Consider the following 12,372-nt stretch of genomic DNA (forward strand, 5'->3'; position numbering starts at 1 on the left):
GAGAGATGATGAAATTGAGGGAAAAATGAGTATTTAAAAAGAAATCTTTTGCAGGTTTTGGGACTCGAACATGTGCCAACAAAGGTCACGTGTTCAATTCACCCAATTGCGGCATATTTGGTTGGGATATGTAAAGTGATTTGTTCTTGCATTCATAGGTCCAGTGTCCCATTTGATAACATTTATGGCATTGTTAACTCTCTATGGTTGTTTCTATTTCAAAATTGTCATTCTCCTTATATAATAGTGCTCGTCTTGATGGAATTAAGAATTGGCAAATGAGAGAGGAGAGAAAAACCATTATATTTGTTGAGAAGTGCATCTTAATCAATTGGATCGAATCTTTGTAGATTGTAGATTGCGATATGAAATTCTTTTAGATGTGTTTCTAGGTATTCCATTAGCATTTAGTCTAGAAGAAAGAGTTTCTCAGTGGCTGATTAAACTTATTATGCTAATTTCTATGCTCAGGTCAATTTGAGTGAACAACATCATTGCTAAAATCATATAGAAAATGAATTCAATCCCAACCCATATAAATCCAATCCACATTTTAAATTTGAAGGCTAAGACCAATATGAAATCCCTGTTCCATTTACTTCTGACAGTTTTTAATCTAAATATCTTTCTCATTTTATAATCACATTTCAACACCAATCTTTAACAATTAACCTTAATTTATTCAAGAACAAACATATGTAAACATAACAGTTATAGAAGTAAAGCATAAACAACAATTTATACATTCATAAGAGCTATAAGATGAGAACAAAGGAAAGGAAGTAGTCGCTAAACTCAAAAAAGAAACCCCAAACTTCAGATCTTCCCAAACAAGAAACTGAATGAAACACAAATCTCTAAACTGACTACAATTGCCATGATTTATCGACAATTCTAATCTGCTTCACTCGATCCACCTTAACTAGCGTCTTCTGCTGTGTCGTCGGCTCTTCCTCCTACTACGTTCATTATCGGAATCAGATTCTGATTCAGACCTTGAGTCTGAATCAGAAGAATCAGAAGACGAACTGTACCTCCTCTTTCTTCTCCCCCTCTTCTGCTTCTTTCTCCTTCTTCGACTCCTTTCGCACTCTGATTCGGATGAAGAACTGTAATCTGAACTGCTTTCTTCAGAAGAATCATCAGATTCAGTAACTGATGAGGACCCACTATCAGTCTCAAACACAGAGGCCTCACTATCGCTATCGGATTTTGCATTGGACCGATGCTTTCTTTTACTTTTGTTCTTCGAATGCTTCTTGGGCTTCTCCTCCTCACCAGGATCTGGGTTGTCCAACTCCAATGAGACTTCCATCTTCATCCTCAGCTTTGGATTTTTAAGTTGTTGAGTTCGAGATGGACGAGATATGTAAACTCGTTCATTTTTGCATTCGTAGGTCCAGTGTCCCATCTGATAACATTTCTGGCATTGTGCAGCAGCTCCACCAGCACTAGACATAGAGCCCTTAATGTCTTTTCTTTCACCCAATCTTACTGCCTTTTCAGTACTCATCAAATACATCTGCCTCTTTGCTTCCCTTTTCTCCTGCCATCTGCTAGGCCCTTCTTCCTTCTGCCCATAAGCATTAACATTCCGAGCAGCAGCCGCAGCTGCTCGTTCGGCCTGAGCACGACTAAGACCTTTTGCAGCACTAAGAGCCGCAGCCTTAATCCTTTCAGCAGCAGCTTGCGACTTCTCTTCCTTCTTACTAGACATTGTTTGTTTTTTCAATATCTGAATCCAAACACACGACGAACGATCAGAAACTGAAGAAAAGTATCGCGACGAATTACCGATATTAAGAGCAAACAGACATTACGAGAAAAACGAAACAAGAACTATCAGGTTTCCTTCTTATAAATCATTCTATGACTTCACCATCTAAATATAAATAAATACCCAGGTGGAAGATAAATTGGAAGAATAAGATCATAAGGAAAAATCCCTAGATTACGAGCAGATAAATCGTACAAAAAGTAAAGAACACAAAAAAACAAGAAAAGAGGAAGGAGCAATTTAGGGTTTCCAATAGTTACAGTAGGAGGGAGGGAATTAGAATAAAATCAGAGAAAAGTATAGCTTAAAACAACATAATCACAGCAAAAATCTAACGTTTCTTATTAACAAATCGCAATCGGAATAGAACACCGATCTGGTCCGTAAGGAAAAAGGAAAAATCCCAAAAAGATCGAGTAAAATTAGGCAATGTTTGCAGCTCTCAAAGCTTGAAATTGAATCGAAAGTAAAGGAATCGTAGTTGGTACATACCTTCCTTAGGGTTTGAAGATTAAGCAAAATCCAGTTCGTAGAAAATCTCGAATGGAATGAGAAATATGGAGGAGGGGAGGATTTTATATGAACCCGAATCTGGTTGGTTCGGGTCGGGTCGCTAGGATCTTTTAAATAAGAAAATAGGAAATTGAAGAAAGTTGAAACAAAAGGCATTTAATAAATAAATTTTCACCTTCAGCGCCGGATCATGAACTCGACGGCTGCTGAGCTATCGACAGCCGCAAAAGGCGTGGTCGATGAGTGTCCTCCTCCATGGTGTTGTGAAGACGGCCGAGGGTGACGGTGATATTTAGGGAAGGATCGAGGAAATAGTGGAATAGTAGAAAAGGAAAGAAAAAGAAAGGATTTATGAAAACCTAATCCTAAGTTTTCCATTATCTGTTCTAGGTCAAACGTCCCTCCAATGTTTGTTTGTATGATTTGCTTCAAAATTCTAATTTGAAAATAATCATAGTTTTGATAGTCATGTTGATTTATATATTTATGTTACATAAAATATTTATCGAATATATTAGTAAGATTTCTTAATTATTTATCAAATGCATGTAAAAGTCTATGTCACTTTGTTAAAAAGTTAACAAAGTCTTAATGACATGAACTAAAGTAAGCTAAGTTGATCAAAATAGAACAAAATACAAATTTTAGGGACCAAAAGAGGAATAAAAAAAAAAACATTTCAACCATTCGATAACTGATAGTCTAATTTGGTGAATATCATAAGAATGCTATACATAGTTGAAGGTAGAAACTTACCTTCATGATTCTTCTTTAATTTCTTCTTGTACGTGTTTTCTTGAAAGAGTGTGAATGCTTCTACTTATAGGTAGAGTTTGATGATCTTCAAATATAGGAATTGGAAATGCAATTTTCAAAGATTTTCCATTTAAAAAAAATTGAAGATTCTATCTTTACAAATTTTGGTCAAAGATCCTGAAAAAAAAATTTGACTAAGAAAGTAAAATATCTTAAAAAATTAAAAAAAAAATCTTCATGTGAGAGAGAAAGTCAGCAGATTAATAAAATCATAAAAAATAGAATTAATTTATTTTTAAAAAATAATTCTTTTCTAAAAGAAACTAAATAAAATTGTAACGACCCAACTCCTTATACTGAATCGAAGTCATTACCAAATATAGAACAAGTGGTTTAAGTCATAAAAAAAATTTCAAAACGCATACGGTTTAAGAAATTTTATTTATAAAATTTAAACAAGGTAGTCATGCAAAAATGTAAAAGCGTTCTGAAATCCTACTCGGGCCCTATCTACATAAAAGATGGTAAGTGATGAAAAGTACTCAAATTCAAATGCGAAAATCTGAAATAAGAATAAGCGGAAGCGGTAGTCCCTATGGCCCTCCACGGTCTCACTTCGGGTCGCTCGCCAGCTTGCCCTTGCCCTTGCCCCGTCCTCTACCTGAAAACATAAAACGAAGAGAGTGAGTATAAAAATACTCAGTAAGGGACCCACTACTAGTCCCACTAGGTGCCTGTTAACTTCCTGTTAGAGTCCTGATAACTGGTACCCAATCTCTGGCACGTTCCCGAACACGTGCAATCATGCGCTCCCGTAGGAACGTAACTCTGGTCTTCGGTGCCCCGGGGGACACCTAGGACAGTCGGGATGCGAGGACCCCGTCGAGTCACTCGAGTCATATCTATATCCATGCTAGACTGGCGTCCCGTCGGACCACACAGTCCTCAATAGGTGGTGATCCCGAAGGACACCCATGCAGGTACGACTCTAACAGATCAAGCTAACAGGTACCCTAATTGCAGTATACATACACATGGCATCAGCATATAACATATCATATAAATCATCTCTGCCCTCTCCGTCTCGACATTCCTCGTATAGCTATAACAGCTCTCGCCACACATAACAGGCTATAGTATAACCATACCGTCATTTACATCATACTAACATTGATTTCAGGCATCGTACCGTCCAATCCTCAACATGCAAAATTGGAGTATACATCATCTCATATTTCTAAGCATGGAGCTAGTAGTAGAATCTCTTACCTGGAGATTTACTTGACGAGTCCTAACCGCGAGGCAGTACGCTTTCCAAGCGACGAGGTCCTAACTGTTTAATATGCCAAAATTCGTAATTAGGTCGCCCACGATTAACGGTTCAAGACTCATTCGAAATGACTTACCCTAGAAGGAGATTGCAGTGCTCAAGCCCCTACTGAAGAAATCCCCCGCTGCAGCAGTTACTTGGTCCAAGACGTCCCTTAAGGAAAAATGATCTAATTTAATTCCAAATTAAATTAACTAGTGCCCAAAATATTGAATCTTACTGGATAATGCCAAAATAATTGATTTAATTACCAAAAATTGGGTGGAAGGAGCCAAATTAGTCCTGGCGGCTCGGCTGGAAGAGGACAGGGACCGGCTCGGCTTGGCGCAGGCGCGGCTCGGCTCGGCACAGGGATTACGCGTGCGGCTCGGCTTGCAACAGGAGGGAGACGCCGCTCGGCTACGCAGAAGCGCACGGCGCGGCTTCACACGCGGACGCGGCTCGCGCACGGGTGCACGCGGGCGCGGGTCGGGTTCCGGAAGGTGGCGCGCGTCGGTTCGGGTCGCGGGGCGGGTCTTCGGTCGGATCTTTGCGCGCGAGGCGTCGGCTTCCGGATTTCGGGTGGCGCGGCGGCTGCTGGTGGTCCGGCTACCGCGGCTTCGCTCGGCGACGGCTACAGACTTGCGTTTCGGCTGCGCTTGCGTCGGATCGAAGCGGCGCGACTCGGCTGGCTGACGGGTTGGCTGCGGACGCGCGAAGGTGGCTTCGACTCGGCTTCGGCGTGCGAGAGACGGCTGCTCCGACGGACGCTCGGCTGCTGGATCGGCTTGGGCGATTCTTCCGACGCGGCTGGAAGCTCGGCGACGGCTCGGTTTCGGCTGTAGGCTCGGCTGCGCTGCTGAACAGAGAGGGGAGATGCTTGGCGGCTCGGGTTCGCGGCGGCGGCGGCGGCGGCGTGCGGCGGCTAGGGTTTCAAAAAAAAAAATTCCTTTTTCTTTTTTTTTCTTTTCCCCTCTTTCTTTCTTTGATTGATTTTTTTTTTCTTTCTCTTCCTCTTTACGCACGAGTCCCAAGGCCCTTTTATAAAAAAAAAATGACTCTTTTCTTTCCCAAAACAACCCCTCCTCTCTCTCTCTCCAAATCTCACCAAAACAACCAACTTTAGTTTAATATGGGCTTCCCTAATTATTTCCAACAAAATAAAATTAAAATAATAAGATAAATAAATAAATGGAAAAATGATACTTATTATCCTAAACAAATGAGGATTCCCAACTTTAATTACTCAAGAAAATCCAAATGGTAAGGTTCTTCCAATAAATCTAAAATTTCCATAACCCCGCTTAACATTAATGACAATGGACAAAACCCAAAAGAGATATCGAATTGTTGGGCGTTACAAAAATTTATCTTAAAAAATAAGATAACTCATCAAAACTAAGGTAAAGAAAGAAATTAATTTTTACATTTTATAAGAAAAAACTCTAACAATGGTAAGAAATAATCTAAAAATTATTAAATCATTACCGCCAAAAAAAAAGGGCAAAATTAATATTAAAAATTAATTTATTTTAGGCCATTTGTTGACCTTCAAAATCTACTATGAGTAGACATTATTTACTCCTAACTTAAATAGCAAAAATAAAATAAAATCATATATATAATTGATTTTGACATATGTATATATGTTTGGTAATATGTATTAGATATTTATTCATCCCACTAGTAAAAATTACATAAATCAACATAAGATATATAAATAAAACCATTTTATACGATAAAATCATATCATAAAATTAATTGAGATATACTTTGAATGAAAAATATTTGATACTATAGAAAAATAAGATTTTATTTACATAGTAACGAACATTCTTAGAAATATGTCAAACTATTTATAGGGAGAGAAGGGAAAGATGTTCTATTCAATTTAACATAGAATTAAATTATAGAAATCTTTTAGAGAATTTAAGATACAGTGAGAATCCATTCATTAATCGTAGATTTAATAGATATAATATTAATAGTAATAATAAAACCTTTTCGATCGATTTCAATGATCAGTAAAGAGTGCATCAATTAACTTGTAATATTCTCGATTGCATATTGTTATGTTATAGAGTGAATCAATATCAATATTAATTGAAAGTAATGAATAAAATTTGTAACTCACGTAATTATATTTTATTATGGGTATGGTTGAAATTTTCAAGAGACAAAAATGATTTTAAAAAAAATGTCGAATTCCTCCTTTTAATACCATAAAGTTATAATAAAAATAAAAATATGAGTCTCTAATACACATCATTTCTAGGAAATAAAATTTCTATTCATCGACATGAGTTGAAAACAACGTGAATTATGGAATATTTAAACTCGACTTATTTCAATTTTTTTATTTGTTTACGATAATTAATTTTCAACATTTGTATAAAAATGTTCCTAACTCAATTTTGAATATACATGGTGAAAATTTGACAAGGAAATTTCTTTTTTAAGAATTAAAAAAATCATATATATATATATATATATATATATATATATATATATATATATATATATATATATATATATATATATATATATATACATACGAGTAGTTGTTTTAAATGCAAAACTACTTAAAAGATATGGGATGTAGAATCAACTATCTCTTTTATTCTATTATTTCCTATTTTTTCTTTTCTATTTCTCTTTTGATTAAAACTATTTGATCGAATGGTCGGTCCATTACTCTAAAGTCGAAAGAAATCAATTGAGGGAAACGAATGAACTCAAAAATGATGTCGTTCAACCAAAAATCACCCATAAACGACAAAAATAAAAATTATGCATTAATAGCTATTTGGATGTCACATGTTGTATGATAGACATTATGTATTCAACATCCTAATTTTAAATATTTAGAATAATTGATGTTGGTGTATTGATATTATCTAATGATGTTTTTGCGAGAAAATTAATTTGTTGAATAAACTTTGATTTGTATTGATTTCAAAATGTGACATATGAATATAAATATGATCCTTGGAAGTTTTTTCTTCTAATTATTGTTGGGCACCATTTTAACTTTAAAGTCCAAAGAGCTCTTCAAGAACTCTTCCATTATCAAACTTCCAAAACTCATAATTCTACAAGTATCATAGGTGGGCTTCCACTTGCCTTTTAGGTCCAATACACCTGGACTTGGGCCAAAGTTGGGCATAAGTCCAACACTTTTGGCCCAAATCTCTAGCGTGCATGATTTCAATTTTACCTGAGAGGAAGGATTATTCTATAGTAAGTATTATTTAATATTCTTTAATTAGCTACGATGAATGAACGTTATTTCAAAATCTTTTATTTGTTACCGTTTTTACTATTTATCATTTTACAATTCTTTACTACAGTGTTTACTTTTTCTTTTTCTTTCAAAACTAAAATAGTTTACGCGTCAAATACAAATAATTATAACGTAAACTAAAATAACATATTCCCGCAAACACAAACTATTGTAATCCAACTAGAATAACACAACTATAATATAACTCAACTCTTTACTCCGAATGTTCTTTTAAATTTCAAACGGCAAAAATGATTTGAAATGCTTCGAAACTAATATATATTCATTATTGATGACAGATCACATGATAGAGTAGAGTAGAAAAGGTGATTAGAAACAAACTTAGAGTTTCATTTTTGTTTGTACTTTTATTTGTGAAACTTTGGGAAGAAAGATGTAGGGGAGTATGTAGCAGCACCTGCCTAAGAAGGGGTACAGTTGAAATTGGATACTGTGTTCCCACAAGATGTAACCCTTTGCCAACAAAAAAAACAAAAGACACAACTTTGTCAAACTGTTGGGAATTTGATGAACAAGGAAACTCTATACAACCCCCCCCCCCTTTGCTCTCCAAAGTATACATATTATATACCAAAGTATTTGATTCCCTATGCACTTTCATGTCCTTTTTACTATTTTTCTAACATGCCTTTCATTCAACTATATATATATATATATGTTTCATTTCCAAAATTCTCTTAACTTTTACACTTTTGTACTGCTACTAACTTATGTTTTTATTCAATCAACAATTATTTGAACAATTTGTATAGAAAATCTAAAAAAGCTCGAACTTAGAAAATTAAGTTGTAGTATGTCACGTTTTTGTATATATGATTTTGGTCGCATGTTCATAAATTGAATTCTAGTTCATAAAATGTGTTTATTATGATATTTATAAATCACTAAATATTAGTTGATGATAAAGATATATTATATCTTTTTAGAAAGATGAATACTTGTTATTTTGTAGTATTATTTAATTTATGATGCATTTCGTAATACATATTTTAATTTTAAAAAATTAATTAAGTTTATAAAACATGATATATTACATTTCTAGATCGTCAACCAGACCAAATCGTTTAGATTACGTAAACAAGAAACACGGTTCCATAAACATATTTAACTCAATGAATCTAACAAACATAAAACATAATCTAAATCGTCAACCAAACAAACATGAAATATTGTTTAGATCACATAAATAAAAAATAATTTCAAAAATTAACATATTTTAAATTGTTTGTCAACCATATATTTGTTGAAGTTAATAAATCTAACCAACATAAAGCAAAATCTAGATCATTAACAAGACAAATTTTTAATGTTTAGTTACGTGTATTATTTGAACGATATTTTCTTTAGTTCAACAATGAAAATTTGTAATTAATTAACAACCTTAGAGATTGTTCAGGGCACTGCTCTATTGAGTTTTGAAGTATGAAATTGATATATTGGGGATTAAAATATATGTATTTGAGGCGTATAGTTGTTTAGTCTAAGACACGAGAGAGGAAAAGATGAAAAGAAAACTTTTCGATAAGTGTGTAAATTTCAATAATAAAACATTCTCAAAGTTTGAATGTTTGACTTGTTTCTCAATTTGTTTTTATTCGATGTGGTTAAGGTTAAGCATCTTTTGGTTCCAGTGGAATTATATCTTTTAATCAATAAATAAAATTAAGAAGAATTGTTATTAATAGAAAAAAATGAACGTATTTAAAAAATACAACAAAAAAAAAAAAACTTAAGAGTTTGATAAATTTTGCTATATTTTACAAAGAGTTTCTATAAAATTAACACAATTAAATATTTCGTTTTGTTGATATCAGTTGCTTGAGTTATACTTCAAACTAAACTTCAGTCATCATCTTTACTATGTAAAAAGCCAACATCTTTGAAAAAGATTTTCACGCAAAAGTAACTCTTCAATCTTAGTTTTATTTCAATTTTGTCGTAAATCCACGTACCAAATATTATAATTAATTAAATACCACACGATAAACAAAGATACATATAAATATAATGTTGAATGGTAGGGGATCATCGAAGGCAACTAAACGTAAATTGATCGAGGAATGAGATCATCAATCAACATTAGCTAGGGATCATTACATGTTTCTTGAAAATTTTAAGAAATTGTGGATATATCGTACTTCCTTCGTGTGTTCTATGTCTATATATATGTACTTCATTTTATTTATTAGTTGCAGCCGACTTCTCTTTTTCTATTGGTGCTAAACTTTACTATTTTTTCACATTTCTTCTAACTAAATAACTTCTTTATCAATCTTAGCTATCATGTTCAAATGAGTGCAAATATTGATCTTCCATTCGAAAAAGTTAGTGTCAATCGCCCCAACAAATTTGTTTGTTAATTTTTCATCAAAACTAATTATTTAGCCGTGTTTTTCTTGATTCAGCTATGACATGGTAGAAGTCAGGAAATTTATTTTAGGACTAAATTATCCTTATAATGCTTAGATAATTATAGATGTTATTTTATTTAATGGTTGATTTCAAATATAGTAAAATAAATCAAAATATTTATAAAATAAGGTGCACAGATGAACGTTAATCATGTCAATCATGGTCTATCTCATAAAGAAGGGTTTGCAATTTTGCCACAAATTACCATTCTTTATAAGATTTTTAACAGATAATCAAATTCTAAATAATCAATTAAAAGAAAAAAAAAAACTAACCTTATACTTGTATCAATAAAGAGTATTTTCACCACCAATTATAATGTTACAGAGCTTTTCACTCATCACCAAATGTTTGGTTCTTTAACACAATTTTCATTTTCAGTTACCAACAATTTAACAAAACAGATATTTGATTTTGAAAAAAGACATAGTTGAAATGAATATCGATCACGTTAGGACTAGAATATGTTAAACACTACTTCAACCATTATCCTTCATGAGTTAGAAAAAAAGAAATAAGCAAAGTTATCAAATATCCATTAGATTAAAACTATTATAGGACATTCTTAAATTTCAAAATTCAGCAAATATGTAAAACTAAGATATAGGTAACTTTTTTTAACAATAGTACTTGGTAACATTTTGTCAATACTCATTGTTAAGCTACTGTGAAGTTTACTCAACGATAAATATGCACTATAATCAAAATAAGTTATTTTAAAAATGAAAAGCCACAAGTATTCACGAGGAAAAGGACATGATTTGATAAAAAAGTAGTAGATTAATTATTATGCAAGTCACAACCTCTTCTTTTTCTTTCTATATAGAGTATCTCATCAACACATTTCATATATATTCAAACATCTTACCAACTTCCCATCAACCTTTATTCTTGCCTCTCACAGATCTTTAAATTTTGATTTTTGTTTTGACTAATTAATATTAAATTTATCTAAATTAAACATCTTCATATTTTTTCACTTAAATTTTGGGCATATATATATATATATATATACACTCATATATATAGTAGTGCATAGAGACAAATATGTATATCCATATAAATTGGCAAAAAAAAAAAAACCCATTTTTCCACAACTCACCGATTTACAATAAAAAGACATTAAAAATAAACTTTTGAATCTTTCTAGACGTGTTTTGAATTGATGGAAGAAAATTTATTTTTATTTAAACGTTTTTTTTTTAAATCAATTAAAATATACTTGAAAAATTATTTTTGAGTTCTCGTAAAACACTGTAATTTATTTTAAAATGATTCATTTTTTAAATTGAACACTCGCAAATGTATTCCAAATAAACCCTTAGTTTAATAATATTGTGGACATGAGGGAATTTATATGATATAATTGGAAAGTAAACTGTATCCAATGGTAAACGGCAGCAAATAATAAACAATCAACTCCTATTTGCTATCACAAGTATCTACCATTACCATTCAAACTTTGGTAAATGATATTTAAATCATAATCGAAGAAGTTCATATTCTCATCACATCAAATATATATATATATGTGTGTGTGTGTGTGTGTATGATTAACTTTTTGGTGAGGGATTTGATTTTGTGATTAGTGAGTAGATTTGGATTAGAAAAATGATGAGATGGTTAAAAGTTAAGGATTTAATTTTAAAATATCCGACGTGGCAGTTAATCATGCGTTGTGCATAATGAGCAAGGAAGATGGGACCCATAATAATAATCAGCAAAGTGGGGGCCTAATGCTAACGTCGTCATGACATCGTTATACTAAATTCAAACTCTCCTCTCTTCCAATAAGCCTTCCATCTCAACTGCAAACCAAACGCAAACGGTGTCGTTTCACTTTTTGTTAAAAAAAATAAAAAATAAAAAATTATATTTTTTGTTAATTGGGGAGTGGGTCTTTGTCTTTGATGCCTCCATGACATCTAATCAACTGCTGCCTCCACCCTACTCTCCACTCTCCACTATATAATCAAAATTACATATCCTTTTCTTTTTTCTTTGAACCTCCGCCGTCCACGTGTCTTCAGTGACGCAATCACGTAATTCTCTACGAGATTATTGGTCTATTACTCACTCCTCTGTACAGATTTTCATAAATTTTCATATACATTCGTTAAAATCAATTATGTAAAAATTTGTTGGTATTTAGAATTTGTAATTGTTATTTAAAAAAGTCAAAAATCAAAATGAGGAAAATAAGAAAACAAATAAATTTTACAGATTTTTTAAAATTAAAATTGAAAGATTAATTTTTAGTCTAAAATTATGACTACAAGTACTTAATAAAATAATTTAAAT

The 12,372-nt window shown here is 32.7% G+C and overlaps 1 protein-coding gene across 2 annotated transcripts; it reads right to left on the reverse strand.

Moving 5' to 3' along the window:
* Nucleotides 1-659: 659 nt before the first annotated feature.
* Nucleotides 660-2,670, reverse strand: LOC103499707 (uncharacterized). Of its 2 annotated transcripts, none has more exons than XM_008462766.3 (2): nucleotides 2,270-2,670; nucleotides 660-1,735 (listed from the first exon to the last, which is right to left on the reverse strand). In XM_008462766.3, the coding sequence occupies exons 1-2, from the start codon at nucleotides 2,444-2,446 to the stop codon at nucleotides 923-925; spliced, it is 990 nt and encodes a 329-aa protein (XP_008460988.3). In that variant the 5' UTR covers nucleotides 2,447-2,670; the 3' UTR covers nucleotides 660-922. The 2 variants fall into 2 exon arrangements, with proteins under 2 accessions (XP_008460988.3, XP_008460989.1); XM_008462767.3 differs by having other exon boundaries at nucleotides 2,466-2,611.
* Nucleotides 2,671-12,372: the final 9,702 nt, after the last annotated feature.

This window comes from Cucumis melo, chromosome 11, assembly GCF_025177605.1.
Source record: "Cucumis melo cultivar AY chromosome 11, USDA_Cmelo_AY_1.0, whole genome shotgun sequence".
NCBI classification, from domain to species: domain Eukaryota; kingdom Viridiplantae; phylum Streptophyta; class Magnoliopsida; order Cucurbitales; family Cucurbitaceae; genus Cucumis; species Cucumis melo.

Coding starts and splice junctions, on each gene's coding strand:
- LOC103499707 (XM_008462766.3), bottom strand. CDS start 2,446: ATGCCTTTTGTTTCAACTTTCTTCAATTTCCTATTTTCTTATTTAAAA. Junction 1,736..2,269: donor ATCTTCAAACCCTAAGGAAG/GTATGTACCAAC, acceptor GTTTGGATTCAG/ATATTGAAAAAACAAACAAT.